The sequence below is a fragment of the Nipponia nippon genome, unplaced genomic scaffold, assembly GCF_047370975.1.
Source record: "Nipponia nippon isolate SJK-2023a ecotype South Korea unplaced genomic scaffold, ASM4737097v1 scaffold_1, whole genome shotgun sequence".
Classification (NCBI taxonomy): Eukaryota; Metazoa; Chordata; class Aves; order Pelecaniformes; family Threskiornithidae; genus Nipponia; species Nipponia nippon.
This window is the reverse complement of record NW_028262290.1, coordinates 148110429-148129258: the sequence shown is the minus strand read 5'-3', so window position 1 is coordinate 148129258 and position 18830 is coordinate 148110429. Positions and strand designations below refer to the sequence as shown.

General features: G+C 40.3%; 1 protein-coding gene across 15 annotated transcripts in view; it reads right to left on the bottom strand.

Annotated features, from left to right (window-relative positions):
* KIAA1217 (KIAA1217 ortholog) overlaps positions 1 to 18830 on the bottom strand; it is a 377218-nt gene that overhangs the window by 74352 nt on the left and 284036 nt on the right. For all 15 annotated transcript variants that reach the window (XM_087776760.1, XM_087776747.1, XM_087776756.1 and 12 more), the window contains 2 exons: positions 8249 to 8447; positions 2707 to 2800 (listed from right to left, as the gene is read on the bottom strand). In XM_087776760.1, coding sequence (XP_087632886.1) covers positions 2707 to 2800; positions 8249 to 8447 — 293 coding nt within the window. The remainder of the gene's footprint in view (positions 1 to 2706; positions 2801 to 8248; positions 8448 to 18830) is intronic.

Here is an 18830-nt window from a genome sequence, read left to right as displayed (position 1 = left end):
CCATGGAAAAATGTACTTACAATGGCTAATTCATGATATTCTAAATACTGTTCTTTCAACCGGTCTGACAATAAGCTGCTTTTCTATAGGTTTTTTGAAACAGTTAACCATGATGCAGAGCACAGTGGTTACAAGAATTACTCCCTACCTCCCACTGTAGTGAATTTAGCACTCATATATCACATGAAATTGAAGAACATCAATTTACCCAATGCAAAGATGCACAAGCACAAAAGGAGAGATGAGAAGCAAAGCTTTTTCCACAATCTTTTGGGTACCATGCAATACCAGTATATAAAACGTACATGTTTCTCACTTACTCCCCCTGCATTTCCACCCCCTTTAATCTGGTTTGCTAAGGAAAGAGGGATAGATAATCCATCTGCTTATTGGTGGCTGTCTCCCCTGACCTAATAACCTGTGACTCTGCAAGCAAATTTCAACCAGATTTAACCAAAGGGTAGAAACCATTAGACTACTATGTCCCTACAAATCTTGCCAAATTAGAGATTTGCGAGAAGATCCAACAGTGCTGAATAGAGGAAAAGTTGCAGTGTGTGCTCCAGCTTTTTGGACTCTGGAGGATGAGGATTGGAGCGACTGTTATTAAATCCCTCTACTTTGGGAAAAGCCTCAGTTAGGATCTGAGCGTTGCTGCACAAGGAAGAACCCAACCAGAAAACACACATCCTTAGACAAACAGGTTTCATTATTTCCGGAGCTCAAGAAATCGCTTGTTTCCACGCTCGTAACTTTGAAGTACAGAAGTTCACATAGATCAAAGGGAAGACTTTTTGCATGTTTCCCCACAAAGCCCCTATGAACATCCTGGCTCTGACTTCACCTCTCAGACCAGAAAGACAAGAAATTTGCCAATGCAAAGGAAAAGCCAAATGAGAAAATAGCTGTTTTGTTGGATGCGCAGAATTTTGAAATGGCATCTTTGGCATTTCAGCAAGCAAAATACAATATTCTACCATGAAACCACCACTTCTGCAAAGGTCATCGCTGTGTCACCATTATTTTTGAGTTATGGCCAAAGAGAGATAACTCACCCATAATCAGGAGGCGTAAAGCGCATATCTGTTGTACAACACAACAATACAAATTAATTATTACAGTTTTTGCACAGAAGCAGCACCTGTGTTCGAAACAACTTTGTTAGGCAGTAAATGCCTGGAAGAGGGCCAAAGAAGTAATTTTTACTTTTGAGTACATGTAGCTAACACAGTAGTTAACCGTATCTGAAAACAGGTCTAGAGCACACAAATAAAGCCACAGTAGACACATTCAGCACCCACTGCACATGGAACAAGAACAGTATAGCATAACTTTGTAAAGCCACAGTGAAATTGTTACATGAGTTAATGTCATAATGCACAACGACAGCATGTCATGTCTTCGAATATGAATGAGATGTATCAGATACATCCAGCTACTGCTACAGGGATATAACTAGAACTGAAGAATTTCAGGACCTTAAAGAAGACACTAAAAACTATCACATCATTCCCTTGAAGCCCATCGATTTGCTCTCTCATGTTGTGTGTGCAGCAGTGTGAACAATCAAGTAACTAGATTTCTGACCTATCAAAAGGACCATTTTATAATTGAAGTACATAAATGAGAGGTGGTTGAGAATAGTGCCTGTAAATAAACTATTGCGATCTTTCTAAAATAATGAGGCCCTAAACTGTTGAAACAGCAGAAGTACTTACATGAAATATTAATAATAAAGCAGTGTGACATGCTCAGAATTGATAATGAAACGAAGAAGCAGATATACAATTAAGCAAACCACTTCACAGGAAATTTTTTGCAGAGTTCTATCAGCTTTGGAGCACACATAAAAGCCACAAAGCGGGCAGGACAGTAGTGGCATTCCCTTCTGGCCCCATTGAGCTCATTTGCTGGTACCGTTTCCTGGGGACAGACCCAGGATGGGTGGGGAGGAGATGAGGTTGTGGAATCTCACCACCACCCCCCCACTGCTGCAACGTTAGCTGTGGGTAACGCGGCGGAAGAGGTGCCGCACGGCCGCATCTCCTGCCCTCTCGGAATCAAGGTGGCAGATTACAGTCCAGCAACAGAGAGAAATCAAATATGTTTCAAATGCCTTTGCTACAGTTTCGCAATACAAAATGTTCACTTGAAAATGCAAATATACTAGCCCTTGTTCAGTACAGGTAGAAAATTTTAGAAAAAGGCAAAACCATTTAAACCACAACAGGTATTTATCAGAATTTGTTATTTGAAATGGTGATTTACAAAGTGTTTCAATAGACTTCAAGCTAGGTACAGCTGCTCAGCTACTGCAAACCAGTCCATGCTGAAGCCTTGCTGGAGTGAACTAACACCATGCCGTACTTCACTGTAAAGGGTTTGGAAACACGAAATAAGAAGTTGTATAAATTCTAAGAACTGTCTGTGTCCCAAAATAAGTAATTAAAGGCTATGTTTTGATTCACATGCTTCAATGCTAGTAAACAAGAACAAAAAACCAGTTAATGCTCAGGGCAAGTAATTGGAAAAAGCAAAGCAGTTAAGAAACGTTACGGTAAGCATTATCAATTCCCTCTTCTGTATGCGTGTCATACACATACCCTCGATTTTATGAATTGTTGTGTACATATGACAGTCAAGAATTTAAACATTTAACATAAAAGCTGGAAGAAAGAGGAGTATAAATGCAGCACTACTACTTACCCTTATATCTCCATTTACAGCTCTGGAAGTGTGATTAAATGCGTGTGCAGGATCTTTGTTGTAAACTTTAAGGAAAGATCGGTCTTGAATATTCCTGGAATCAAAAGAATCAGCAATGATAACAGATGAAAGTAGTTTTATTTACTTTGTTGCCCGAGAGTTTCAGGTAACAGACAAACATAGTAGGTCTGCAGCCAACCTATAAGAAAAACCTAAATGCCATATATTAGACACACACAAACAAACAAAAGCCTACTTTGATTCTCTTTCCCATGGGAAGTATCATTCTTTTGCTACAACTCCACACCCATAAAAATTAGATAGTGTTAAGTTTCTTTCAAGATCCTGTCATAGAGTGAAAACACTTTGAAGACAATAGAGCTTCAACATTTACACGGCACTCAAAAGGATTTAGTTAATATTTACATGTTTTATTGTGTACACAGCCCACATGAATTTTTGCTATTCTAAGAAGCAAGAATATCAAAAGAAAAGCACTCTTTCTAACTTCAATTTTTCTTGAGGCAATTCTAATTATCAGCTTGTTCACAAACCTGAAAAAAAATCCACAAAAGCTGAAAATTCAGTAGCAGGTAAATCCTTCCTCTAAACTTTATCTATAATAAAGATAGGTTTTTAAGGGAAAAAATAGGAACTACAAAAACAAATAAACAAGCAAAGGTTTTGATGAAAGCTACTACAGAAATGGTTTAAATGGAAAGCCCAAAGAGAATGTTTTTGTTTAATAAGGACCCAACGCTTTGTCATTCGTAAGTCCACTTTTAAACTACTACATTTAGGGAAGAGTTAGATGACATTAGTTTTCTATTTTGTTTCAAAACCTACCTTCCAATAATTTTATGGCTTAGACATTTGCACTGAGTTTTGCTGATCTCTTGCTCATGTTTAATCAGCAGCAAAGCCTCCAGTCTATGCTCACTTACATCCTTTCAAAGCTGCGATTCCTTTCATTTCCCAGTAGTGATCTCCAGAGAATTTACTTACACATGTGACTGAATTCCTTTCCTCCAGGTGCAGCTACAAGTCTAGTGAACTGATCTTAATCACTGGGATTATCATTTAAAAATGAAGGAAAGGATTCCTGGGCAGGTCCAATTTCTTTCTTACAATGTCATATTACAATCAGTGATTGCTTTGAATGGGTAGCTAGTCAGAACTTGTGCTGCTGTTGTAGATGTCAAGTAGTTATTAAAGAAACCCCACAGCTTAAGAGACAGATCAGTGCCTTCTGTTTAAGAACTGCAGGGCTGATGAGAAGTTCAGTATTTATATGAGTGTTTACTTGTAGACTGCATAGGAAAATAGCTACCTTGCGGCAAGTTCAAGTTCTTCAATTATTTATGGTAACATAAACTGTTTTCCATCTTGCAAATGTGACCCTTTCGTTTTGAGACTTGCACTGGGAGTCTCAGTTACCATTTTCTGCCTCAGACTTGGAAATATATTCTTTTCGATACAAAGCAAGCTCTCTCATCTTCAGTTCAAGAAACAGTATATTATTCATTTAAATAAATTTTATCTGCTGTCTTTTCTGTCTGATGGCTATGAGATGGTACCTCAACTAGCTGGAGTTTGTTTTAAAAGCATTCTCCGTAAATATTTCTTGTAGAAACATGACACTTTAAAGTAAAACATTGCTGCAAGGCAAAGCACCAAAATACTAGCCATTTGATCTCTGAAGTGAATTCTATTTCACCTCATGTTGCTATTCTAAGATAAAAATTACTGGTAACAGGTATGTATTACTGTACTTTTATTATTACTATTATTTGCATTACTGTAGCTCCCAGATGCCCTTGGCATGTTCAAAGGCCTCATTGATCTGTGTGTGCTGTATAAACACCCCAGGAATACCACCTCTTTGCCAGCTTACAAGGTGAATAGAAGACACAAAATACAACAGGATAGCTGCAGAAAGATAAGGGAACAAAAAGAAATGAGAAGACCATAGCATCTCCAGCCAGAGGTGCAATAAACAGATCCTGGGACCATGGGCATGCTCTGAATAGGCAATGCAACAGAGAGAGCGGGAAGGTGGGACTGGAAGGAGACCAACACAGTGGCTTTGCGGACGTCTGCAGGGGACGCCTTCCAAGCGCATTAGAGGGCTGCCTGAGAGAGAGCGTGAAGGCACTTGTTTGAAAATTAAAGACATGTAGAATGAAAGTTGGCATTATTCACCAAGTGGAAGCAGATGGCACTTGGTACTGAACAAGAAATGAAAAGTAGCATTGAAGTGGGCTTGGAGGAGCCCTCATAATGAAGACGAGTAGTTTATATTTAATGAGATGGAAAAGATACAGCCAGAGGACAAATGAAAAAAATGCACGTGAAACAGTCTGCTTGTGAAACTCAGAGAATGATCTTTGTTGCTTCATTTGAATGGGTAAGAGCGAACAAGATTACCTGTGTCAACTGCTGAGAAAAGACCATTATAGCAGTTGCTATTAAAAAGCTGATGAATTAGCTGAGTGTTTTTTCACTACGTTGTGGGAAAGGAAAGGTTGCATCATAGGGATGGTATGCAGAAAAAGTCTGAAATCTACACTGGATGCAGAGCCCTGAACCACTTCAAGAAAAGGACCAGGTTATGAGCTTAAGTAGAAAGATAGTGCTTTGTCCCCAGTGATTTAAAAAAAAAAAAAGAAAAGGGGAAGGAGTGTGATGGCCTAACGAAGGGGAACATAAGCTAGGCTGAAACTAATGGTCCATGAGACTATATTAAAAGAGAATATCAAGATTTTAGTTTGGATAGAAGAGGTAGGATTCATGTCATCCAACTACAGACATTCACAGGGAAGACATTAACAGCTAGGTTCTCTGGCATGTATAATTTATCAGACAATTTTATAGGATTAATCACAACCAGCTCAAAATGTGGATGCAAAAATGTCCATTTGGTCAGATGAATCCCATCCTAAAGAAGAGACAGAAAAATAAATGGGAAAGTCACCCAGGTAGGTATAATAATTCAACTAATCCACAGGAATAAGATGATGGAGACAAGTACAAACAAGAAAAAGGAAGGAGGACAAAGCCTGGAAAAAACACAACAGAAAATGAATGTTTGAGAAGAGGACCTCTCAAATGATACCTGAAAGGAGAGGAGAAAGACAGGAAGAAATCAGGAAAGAACAGCCCTTGAAACAAAGGGAGATCAAAGTTTCAAGAAGAAAATATTAAAAGTACATGAAAGATCTGAGAGAAAAAGGGTGTTCACAAAAGCTGGCCATTTGTTGACTTTGACAATTGCAATGGAACAGCAGGGAACAAAAGACAAGTTGGAATTAGAAGAATAAAACCCCAGACAGGTTGGAAATGGGTCTAGGACAGAATCAGAAGAGTAAAACTCCAGCCAACAGTTGTAGTGACTGCTCAGCGCAAGAGAGAAAGGTGATGGGGTGGGAAGTGGAAATGTATGTTGTGTTCAGGGACAGTTTTGTTGGGAGGCACAGAAACATGTTAGCAATGTAAAAGTAGGCACTTTAATAGAGTAATAAGTTAATAAAAAGACAAAGCAAGGGATGCAAGGCACAGAGGAACATGAGATAGCCTCTGAGGGAGGTGGAGAGCTTAAAGAGTTGACTGAAATACCTGTGTTTAAGACAAGGAAGAAAGAAGATAATTGAAGGAAGACATGGCAAGCACAGGAGAGAAAAATGACACTTCAACTCATCTGTTCTCTGAGGGGAGATACTGGCAAGATCTTGTGAAGAGTAAGGAACAGAAATGGAGAAATTGTTGTGGAAATTATTCAAAAGCGGTGAAAATGCAGCTGGTAGTGCATGCCTTGGACTCCATTAAGCTGGACTTGCTGAGGTTTCCTTAGTGAGAAGGGTGGCAGAACTGAAGGAGGGAATTTTGTTATGGAGGAAGTCAGCTGGGTCATGGGATTTCCTCTAGAAATGCTCTACAATACAGGCATAGGAACAGAGGAAGCAGATGTTGGGATTGAGCCAGGCCTGAGGCTGGCAGAGTGACGCCTGCAATGGCAGCAAGGGAAAAAAAAGGTGGAGTGGTATTAAGATAATCAGCAACCACATTCTCGGAGGCAGGGAGGAGATGAAGTAAGTCATAAACTGTTATTCTGAAACTCAAGGGAAGATGGAGGGATAAAGTGAGAGAGAAGAAGCCGATGGGCTGGGTGACGGTTGGCAATAATGTGCTTGCCAACAGAGACGTAGTAATCTGTATCTTGATTTAATCAGTTGATCCAATCTTGTGAATAGACTGTTTGATGTATAAGAAACTTGAGCACATGGTGAATGATGATGCAAGAAATCAGATGGGTCTTAACACAGACATTACAGTGGCCAAACAGGGGTGTGGGAGTCTGCAAAGCAAGGAAGATAAAATAACAGAAACTGAAATCCAAGAGGCTGGCTAATGACAAGACACTGGATAGACAGCCTGGGGAGAGCAAGACAGAGGAGAGAAAATGGAATGCAGTGCTGTTCAAAGACTAAGAAGAGGAATGGGAGAATTGGAAGTGGCAAGGCTAGAAAAGCTCCAACTTGCTCTTTTAACTACAACATTATATGGAGAAGCACCTAAGCCACAGGATCTCCAGAAGAAATAAGGCCACGGTGGACAGTACACTTCTCTTACTTTCACATCATTTTCTTGCACTAGTGGTAGACTGGCAGAGAGGAAACACCTTTCCTGCTTTCTCCTTCATCTTCTTATGCTCCTCTGTCCATTCTTTTTATCACATCTTATGAAAAGGATGGCACAAAGGCCCACCATATTTCCTTGCACAGTTTTACAGAGTTTAACATGTCTGAAGTGTGTCCGAGAGCTTTGTTGCTACATGATTTGGGACTTCCTAGGGACCCTAAGAACCTGGTCCCTGTGCTCAAAAAGCACAGACATCAGGACCGAAGGAACATGGTTAATTAAGCAGCTGCACTCCCACAAAATAAAGGACAGAAAGATGCACTCAGATGTTAGTCAGATCATTTACTGACCAAGCTCTGAATTAGTGAAGGGAAGTGACTGCATCAGTTGCTCAATCCTGACATGAAATAGGAAGGTGCTGGGGCTGCTGCAGCAGCGGTCACCAGTACCACAGATCTTTAGCAGTGTTAGGTGACAAATAATTGGCACTGTTGTGAGGACATCGGTGACATTCATATTTGTAACTTCAGGCTGACAAGGATCAGGCTTTGCTCTGCCAGCAAAATAAAATACAGTTTTTCTGTAAATGTTTATTTTGTGTTCTGTATTTTAAATATTTATGTCTCAGTTAAAATTCAATAAAATATTAAATATGTGAACCTGCATGTAGTATATGAATATTTGAACAAGGTACACCATTTATCAATGGCTTGTGTAACAGATACTGTACCTACAGCTGAAGGCAGTGTCAGACCAAACCTCCCATATTACTCAGATACCACTGAACATGCCTTTATGTGTCAGGCCACTATCTGTCAGATACTTATCAATGCCACTCCTTCTTATTCTGTAAGTGCACTACAAAAAAAAAAAACCCAACAGCTGTATTTCCATGTTTACTTACCTCACATCACACAATTCATAGTATATGTTTCTGCTCTCATCCTTGATGTAAATGGCCACACTGGGTGATTCCAGCATTTTCATCGTCAGCTGCTGGGGGAAGGCACTTACAAAAAGGGCACGAATTGTGTCTGTGCTTGTGATTTCATTCGGCATCCTCAACTGCTTTGTTTCATCTCCATACTGAAGATATAAAACACCTACAAGCAAAATATAATAGCAAGTTACATATGCTTAAGTGCACAGAAATGATCTGGGCTTCAAAGTCCATGAGGAACACAGACCAAGCCCATAATGAGTGGAGAAGAATCAACTCACACTCCTTACTCATAAAGCACGTACAACATTTTCCTTTTCAACACGCTATTGGAATAGAGCATAGAACAGTGATATGGTTGTGCCTTGATAAATATGCTTGCTCCAGTACTGCACTTCACTGAGAAGCCTATTTTTACTGTTCTTCAGTTAGATAAACCAGAAGTTTACCTTAAGAAGAATAATGGAAAATCCCAAGCACACCAAGTCTGCTCTGCAGTGGAAGGTGTTGGTAAATCACAAGGTACTTTTTCATAAAGCAGTTGAGGAAGAACTTTATCCTTTTATATCACACAGTTTCCCTTAAACATAAATTTTGCATTTTAGCCTCGTGCTTATCCAACAAAACCCCACCAAAACAGATTTCCATTTTAGCAGTAGCAATTTTATATTCACAATTCAATTTGCTGGCATTATACAGTATAAAGCGCTAGGTGAAACTCCTAGCGGGAGCAAAACTGAGGTCTCACACAAAAACAAGAGCAATTTTGAGTCCTTTCAGTTTCACAGCAGTGTTAATAGTCATCCTTAGCACTCGGGGAGAAACATGAGTAATCTTAGATGCTGGATTACAAAATATGGACATTCTTATTCACTCAAGACAAAAAGAATGCCATTCTGATATAGCTAACCCTCTGTTTTCAGGGAATGGGAGGCTGTGACATGCTCGATAATGGAAAAAAACATTGATAGTATAGACAAGGGACTCAGTGAAGGGATACTAAGTACTTCTTCCACGATGCCTGTATTGGCCCGCCAGGGCTCTGCTGACTCCCGCATAACCAGCAGTTTAACCACTGGCCGGTACTGCACAACGAGTGTGACTCATTAGCTTTGCTACAGCCCAGTCCCACGCCATCCAGAGCTACAAAGCCCTCCAAGGACTGAAGCACTGAGAAGAGCCATCTCAATCAACAGCAGTAATCAGACTGGACTTGATGGGGTTGATTAGCTTTGACCATGTTGGGCCTGGCTCCTAAAGACCACCAAAAGGTCTTCTATGAGCAGCTCCAATGTAGGAAGGCTCATTAGGACCTGCACAGCAGGGAACAGGCTGTCACAGGACTGCAGCCAAACTACAGAACTTCCTGGGATCCACAGCACTAGGGAGCAGATGCAGAGGCAAATGCTCAGCTGAAGTACTTTGGATACAGAGGAAACAGGATCTGGTAAGCCCAGCTGAGCCTACATATTCAGTCCGTACCCAAGGCACGGATATCCTGCCTGGGCATGGACTGATGAGAGCCCACTGTGCTCTTTCTCAGCCATCTCAGGTGCCAGGAAGAAACACCTTTACTCTCTTGCTGTCTGCAAGAGATGGAGCAGGTATAACTTCTGCAGTGATGTCCAAAGACACTAAAATGGCAGATCACAGAATTACAGAATGTTTGAGGTTGGAAGGCCATTCTGGAGGTCATTTAGTCCACCCCCCCCACCTCAAACAGGGATACCTACAGCCAGTTGCCCAGGATGCTGTCTGGACAGCTTTTTAATATCTCCAAGGAGGGAGACTCCACAACCTTTCTGGGCAACCTCTGCCAGTGCTTGGTCACCCTCACAGTGAAAATGTATTTCCTGATGTTCAGAGGGAATCTCACATGTTTCAGTTGGTGCCCATTGCCTCTGGTTCTCTTACTGAGCATCACTGAAAAGAGCCTGGCTCTGTCCTCTTTGCACCGTCCCTTCAGGTACCTCTATACATCGATGAGGTGCCCTCCTGAGCCTTCTCTTCTCCAGGCTGAACAGTCCCAGCTCTCTCAGCGTTTCCTCACAGGAGAGAGGTGCAACCGAGTTAATCATCCTTGTGGCTCTTCATTGGACTCTCACCAGTATGTCCATGTCTCTCTTGTACTGAGGAGCCCAGAACTGGACACAGCGCTTCAGGTGTGGCCTCACCAGTGCCGAGTAGAGGGGAAGGATCACCTCCCTCAACCTGCTGGCCATACTTTGTCTAATACAGCCCAGGATACCATTGGCCTTCTTTGCCGCAAGGGCACATTGCATGGCTCATGTTCAACTTGGTGTCCGCCAGGATCCCCAGATCCTTTTCTGCCAAGCTGCTTTTCAGCTGGGTGGCCCCCAAGATATATTGGTGCCTCCACATTGCAGACATTTAGCAGCCCAGAATGAGATGGAAGAGAAAAAAAATGCAGAAAAGAAAGAAAAAAATACCACTGAAGTTTGTATTTCCACCAGCTCTCTGAGAGGCCCTGCCACAGCTAAATGCTTTGTAAATGGCTCAAAAGCTATCTAGCCATTGGTAAGTATTTGGAAAAGGAATACAATATCAGATCTGCTTAAGAAGTAGTGATTACAGAAACATCTATACTGAATTCACCGCAGCTCATGTAGATACACAATCAGAGCAGTTTTACACCTCCCAGTTTGGATGCTGCTAGCGACATAATGGTAGGACAGCATTCAGGCTGAACTAACCGCTACTCTTTTATTACATTTTCAGGCAGACTTTGGGGCCTGAGCAGATTCTGTGCTGCCATGCCTTTGCATCTATCAATAACCACCACAGGTAGGCTGAAACAAACTATTCTATGATTCTACTTTACACAAACTGAATTCACCATAGTAATTGCAGTGTAGATGCACCTTATGTTGTTCTCCCACGGCCAATATAAACAGGAGGGTTGGGAACACAAGGTCCTCAATGCGATTACCATCAGTCATCATCAAATCTCAGCAAATCACAAAACTTAGATGGTAACTCAATGATTCTCACTTGAAAGTCATCAGCAATGGGATGGGCAGTTTATAGTCCTGAGATGCAAACACTGAGCAAAAGCAAGGGAAAAAGCTAAGGTCCTAGAATACAAAGGCATTTAATGAAAAGAAGAGAGGGCATTTTAATCTAAGATGAGCCCTCTTTCCTCTTAGTCTTTAGTATTTTTGTCCCCATATTGTCCATAATTGCTACAGAGGAATGAACATATACATAGGCAGATGTTCCTACAATCAGTGGGTAGGTAATTGTGCTTGGACCCAGGGAAGGAAGATGTTAATTTTTCTGAATACTAACCAGACTACTCAACATTACCTAACCATTATTAAATATTAGGCTGCTCTTATAAAATGGAGCTGTTAACATCATTTTCCTACTATTATCAAGAGCTGATACTTTTTCTTTCATTAAGATTGTAATCAGACCCTTTATAAATCCTACTACAAACTTCCATCTTCCTTTCAGTAGAAAAATTGTTTCAGACTGAAAAGTCACTAGTTATCTTTCAAAGACTGAGGAGAATTTTCCTAAGAATTTTATTTTTAATGCCAACATTTAATGGGTTATTAAACTAATTTTCCTTTTTCTTAATTTTAATTTGAGACATCATTTATTTCTGTATGTTCTTCTAGGTAAAATTGGCTTTTTAGTGCTCATTCAAATATTCTATGCAGCTAAACATTCTTTAGAATTCAGAAACTAACTATATTTGTAAAAAAAATTAAGTACACATGTTTTTAATGATTGTGTTTATTTCACTGTTCCAAGATGTGCATAAACATATTCATTTTTGATGATAGCTTTCAGTTCTTAGGAAGAACATAAGGAACCTTCTATATTTTGGCATGTGGAACTTTCTTGGATTAAATGGCAAAAAATTATTTTTTGCCTGAAAATACAGGCTTTGCATATCAGCTTTGCAGGTGTGTGTGACTCTCTTTTTCTGCCCAGTTTAAAAGTTAGTGCAGAATGCAGAAAATGCTGGTTTTGCATTTCAGGCCACTAAAAATACGCTGAATATTGAGCTACTGAAACCATTTAACACAAAAGTGGTAGAGTTGAAACATCTTCCTTATACACAAGTCTAAATCATTTCAGAACAGTCTTGACTCTGCCTGTCCTTCAATACTCCCACAAAACATTGATCCAAAACAAAATTACAGTTATCTTTGGGTCTTGGATTTTCAAAGCAAATATGCATGTTATCCAAAAAGATCATGCCTTAAAATACACAAGTTTAACATACAACTCAGAGAAATGTTTTGGCCACAATCTTACTGTAAGGGTAAAAGACATTTTCAAAGGCATAATAAATTCTTTTTTCCTTACTCTCCCTTAAATCACATGCCCTTAAAAAAAACTACTGCATTTTCTCTTGAGTTGTCTGATCCGTGTCATGATACAGCAATGCTTTAGGGCATTTCCTATTTGACAAAACTAACTGCTCACTTCTAAAAATCCAGCTTCAGCTGGATAAAGAGACTCAAAATCCATTATTTTAAGTCATTGACGCTATTTTTCTCCCACACATTGCTGGGCTGAAACTCTGAACACTGGCAATACCCACAGGCCCAACTTCATAAAAGCTGCTGGAGCTCTGAGGTTTGTTTTACCTTCAGCTAAAAAATTACTCCCATGGAGAATTACAGCAAGAAGAAATAGAATATAACTCAGGCACAGCTTTTGTTAATGCATAGTACATATGCCAGCAAACCTGCTGGAAAGTTAAACACAATGGCCATTAATGTCTCCATGTACCCTGAAGTCCGTCTTGCACTTATGCTTCTGTTACAATGGATTTACCTGAAACATGAAGATTGTGCCGAGTTTTATAAAACACAAAGCAAACAGGACTGTGAAATGCCCTGCTACTCTAGGAAGACAGGTATGAAGATCGGTGTGAACAAGGAAACTACACCATGCAACTGTTTTGAAAGTCCAAGTCAGACAACACCATGGCTACCACTTCTAGGTGCTCCTAGATGCTGCCAGGCCTGGGCTTTCCTACAGCTACAAGGCAAACTGCCATGTTAAGCTTTCTCCTTCATCATTCTGGTATAACTTAGTTTCAGAAATACCTCTGGAATTTCTGATCGTTCTTCACCCTATCAGCAACAGGCCATGGCATTAAACACAGGCCATAGCAGAAAACACTTACGTGTAAGCCAGGCCTTAGAAACTTAAACCTCTATACAAATTGCTTCACAACATTCCTGTCAACAGAAAGGCATGTTTTATAGTAGGGGAAATTAAACACCCAAGAGGTGAAAGGACATATTCAAAGAAAGGTTTACAAGCATAAAACCCAGATCTGATGATGATCATGCGAACACACCACATGATCACCCTTTCCTTCTCTGCATACAGAGCCCTTTCAAAGACAAAAGACCTTCTGCTCCCCCTTTACCAAGGGTCAGTGACAGAAGGACTTGCAAAACATTTTGTCATTTCTCTCAGGGCTCTCATGGTCTACATGAAATGCAACACAGTGCAATGAAACATCCGCTGTTAACCTGATTTACATAGGCAGTGCCTCCTGCACAAGCTGAACCCACCAGCACTGGGTTTAGAGGGTGCCCGGAGCAGCCATCCTGCACCTTTGGTCCAGCTGGCACAGCTTAGAGGACTGCCTGTGCTGTGGCTGCAGCTCACACAGACACGCCAGATGCATGGCAAGGTGCTTGGCTCAGATACTGCTGCTGGGGTGTAAAACCCACCTGGCAGCTGAGGACATGCCCACACAGCATTAACGGTGAACCATACCTGAACTCATGGGGTCCAGGCTGGCTTTAAAGCAAGGAGCTGCATAACCAAAATGACTCAGCACTGTACCCATACTGGTAAGATCATAACTCCTTAGTTAAAACTGGTAAAGGTTTGCTCCTTATGGCAAAAGCTTACGTTATGCAGGCAGCATGACACCACTCATCTCACATCTCTCAGCACCTCCATCTAATTAATACACGGTGCTGACCTAACCCTGACTAAGCACCACGTTATCATGGTTATATTGCTAACAACGATCTCAGTGCTGGGCAGCGTAGATGCTTAGGAGAGCTTTAATCACAACTGGCTTTTACTTACAGAACAGGAATTATCCTTACAAACTGCTTATTTAAGAGAGAAAAACATGAAGCACACAACAGCAAAGTTAAATACCTGATAAATCAAGAATAAGTTAGCAAACATGATTGAGTCATCTTCTGTGACCTGTACAAATATCAGTTAACTCTCCCACACGATGAATTTTAAATGGAAAAATACTGGTATTCACATAATCCTCTCACAATTCTATTCTCATAATGAAGAAGAGAAAACTGAGGCAGAGGAGTTAAATAACTCCTCAGTGTTATGAAATAAAATACAGTCAAAGCTTAAACTGGAGTTCATGAGTTTCCTGTAAAGCTACAGCACAGTCTCTGTGTAGGCAAGACATCTTGCAAACTTCTGCACTGAAAAATCTTACATTGAGCAACACGTTAAACTATGGGCTCCTGTCTGAAGAGAAGTATAAATTGATGATAATATCTGTATTTGGCTGATGTTGGGTGCTTGGGTGCTAGAGCATTGAAACCTTCCCACAGAACCAGAAATCACTGGTGTGAACAAGGCACTGCTACTCTCTTCTGACCCAGCCACTCTATGTATCCTCTGGAAATTTCTGTCTAATCTGAAAATTTCAAGTAATTAGTAGAGCTGGTTGGACTATAGCAATCAAAACCTGGATGCACTGGGAGATCTGGAATTTCTTTAAATCAAAGGTGCAAAGCTAGGCATAACTAAAACAGAGGGAAAATACATATAGGAGGTCTCCAGATCTTGTTGGGTGAATAATAACATCAAAAAAGTCTATTAGTATATTAGGAATTAGTACAGGATATATAAGGAATGGAAAATTAGATAAACTAGCAAAGAAAGCTGTATCTTAAGGCAAAGAAACATGGAGTACATGGTGAGGAAAAGCAGTGAGAACTGCCAGAAATCAAGCTGAGCTATGTTTTGTAAAGTAAATTAAATAACACAATGTTGAGTTAGAGGTTGGTAAAGTTGTCATTAGATTTGTTTCAGTCCTTACCCAACCATCAGTTAACCGAATCTTTTTTAGATGATGGACAGTCTTTGTCTTTTCATGCTGGTTTAGCTTGATCTTCCACCATATGTCCATTGAGTCCCCAGCTCTGTCTGCACTTTCCCTCATACTGAAATCAGCAGCAATGCCAACAAGCAAAAGTGAGAAAATGCACCCTGGTTTCTTCCTCATATTTATGGAGAATTATTAGTTGAGAATTGCATCAGTTTTAAAAACTAAGGATAATTTTTTAAATCTTGATGATAGCTATTTTTGTTGGGACACTTCAGGACAATACAGAGGCGATCACAATAAAAACCGCCAAGCATTTCCTCAAAATCCAGTTTACAATTTATTTTTTTTTTAACCAAAATGCTAAGATCCTTCCAATTTTTATTTGATTTTATTTGACAAAATTCTAATATACAAGACTGTAAGGGTGGCATAGGCCCTTATTGTTCCCCCACCCCACCCCTGGCTATCAGATATACAGAGATAACACATAGTTGGTGTCCTTATCACCAAATTCTGCAAAAGTTATGCAGACACAAGTTTATTACAGTAACAACTCTTGCAGTGTGGAAGAAATTCCTCAATACGCAGTTCTTACTTTCCACACCCTCAAGACTTGTCTCTCCTATTTCACCACACACATTTTCAACTAGTCTGAGGTCATTGCCATGATCCTTGTGGTATTTCTAGCCTGAAGCTCTCGTACTAGTTTCCATTAGCTACTCCCTGCTGATAATCTGTCCTCCACATTCAGAAAATGTCTATAAATATCCTTAGCCGTCTTCAAGTACTAAGAGAATCAAAAATACATCTTTTAATGAAATAAAACCAATTACTTATTTTATATAATTTTCTTCTAGAATAGCCTGAAGAGTTTTGCTCAAGGTATTAAGTTGTTTGATAGCAATTTCAATAAAAACAGGAACTGTTTAATTTAGGCCAGTACTACTTCTTACTGCTATTTCATCCTTTTCTGCTATTTACAGTGAAAGCTGTAATTCTGCAATAGATTTGTTACCTAATGAAAAAACACATGGAAAATTTAGTAGTTACAAAAATTTCTACCAAAGTGCTATGAGAAATAAAGATTTTTAACTGTAAAACTCAAACCCCAGCACTTTTCTACAAACGGGTACATTTATCTGGCTAAGAAGAAAAAGCAAAAACCAAAAAGAAAATGAACACCTTTTTGGCTAAAGAAAAACTGGTATTTGTCCTATCTGATTGCAGATAAAACCTGTGAAATAGCCTGCTGCCAGAAGACAATTTTGTCCATATACCTATGTCAGCAAGTCCACCAAGTGTAGACAGTTACTTCTATCATCTAGAGAGTTTGAGGGAACATTTCAGTTTAACCCAGTTCCCCAGGTGGAAAACAATGTTCTGGCAGGATGACTTTTGGACAATAATTGCATCTATATCCTTGCTCTTGCCAGAATAGCCCAACTGACCAGCAACATGACTTCGTATCCCTAACCAACAGAACAATGCCAGTAAACTTGGAAAAACACAAAAATCCTATGATGCTTAATGACAAAAATATAAAAAAATGACAACTGAACAACTCAGTGAGATGAACTAGAAATTTCATCGGTACCAGAGCTATTTTTCAGAGGGCCCACGTGCTCTGCCATGCTGCATTTAGTCCAGTTCACACTCACCAATTTATCGTAGTAAAATCAGAGAAATACACACAAACAGGCGCAGGACTTGCCTACGCAGGCTCTCGCAGCTGCACTGCTCTTGCCCACCAGAAGCTGAGCCCCTGACCTCTGAAGAAGCCAGTAAGCCATGGCCAGCCGGCTCCCAGCCAAAGGTAGTAAGCTGGCTAGTACAACTTCAGGGGATGTGTCTGCCAGAGACCACGTAGACACTGTAAGCAAGTATTTTACATAGGGACCTTTTTGTTAACAACTTTTAAAGGGGCAATAGCAAAACTGACAAGAAAACGTCAATTAAATTTTTTGGAATACATTTTCTTCCTCTTGAATAAACACAAAGAGAGAGAGAGATCCTACCCAATTGCATTTCCTTCCTATATAAATCAGCTGTATCAAACACATATTACTTGAGTGGTGACTATTTTTATAAACCCTGATTTTTAGTACTAACCCATGTAGAACTGATGCGTTCAAGGGCAGAACATCACCATTTTAATACTCCATGACTATGTATTAAAGTCACATAGGCCGTACACCTACCAAATACCGTACACATACCAAATTTTCTGTATTTACTGTAGGAATTCTCTTCAATACTTCTGAAGTTACTTCATTTCTAGAGTTCACTACCGTCAGTAGCAAGTTTAGGGGTTGAGCCATCAGCATGTAAGAGCATACAGCATCACACCAGAAATCCACCTACGTAGGCTCTAACAAGCAGCTTGACTTTTCGTTAAGTCGTTACGGCCTACATTAAACAGGAACTTGGACCCGTGAGCTTAGTTAGTGTGGTTAAGGAGAACACCAAGGTCATTTGCTGGGTTCTCTCCAGTTTGTCATTATCTTTTTTGTTCCAGGGGAATAAAAACTGGTCATAATACTCCATGTGCAACGTCACAAATGCTGTGAAGAGGGGAATAATCACTTTACTCAACCTGCTTGTTGTCAGACCCTAAGTCCTTTCTGCAAAGCTGCTCCCAAGCCAGCCTGTCCCTGCCTATGTTGTCGTCACACAGGGCTAGTCTGTCCCTGCTGAAAGACTTCATTTGCCTGTGTAGAGCTTCATGAAGTTCCTGCTAGCCCATTCCTCTGGCTCACTGGGGTCCCAGTGAGTGGCTGGCTGTCCCTCCAGCATATTAAAAGCTCTGCCAAATTTAGTGTCAGACTTTTGATCCTGCTGATGGTTCATGCCATCCCAACAGCCAGGTTGTTGATGTTAAAAAGTACTGGCCCCAGAGTCTACCCCTGAGGAAGACTGCTGAAAACCAGTTGCCAGTTAGACTTTAAACCATTAAGCCCTCCTCACCTTGAAGGCCACCTGTATTTTCCCTGTGTGGCTAAAAGGATGCTATGAGAGACATGTGAAAGGCCTTGTTAAAGCCAAGATAAACAATATCCGCTGCTCTGGATATCCCCACAGCTGGTCTATTCATCACAGAAGGTAATCAGGTAGAAGCAATGGTACCAAGTGCTTGTCTTTTATAAAACAGTTGAGCAGCTAAAAATTTATCCAGAAGAGCTCCCATCTTGAGAGTTGCTCAGACCATTGCCCCTAATATCCCAAGAGAGTACCCTAATCAGCAGGCTATCAACAAGTCTCTGATGCAGTGATTGTTCTCTTATCCTGTTTAAATCGGGCTACTCTATAGCCAAAAATGCAAAAGAGGGAGAGAGAGAGAATGAGAACAAAAAGAAGAGACAGCCTTACAAGATATCACAGAGATGACAGTATTTCCCTTTGAGACCAGAAACCTGAACTCAGGCCCAGAATAGTAACTATGTATTAGAATCA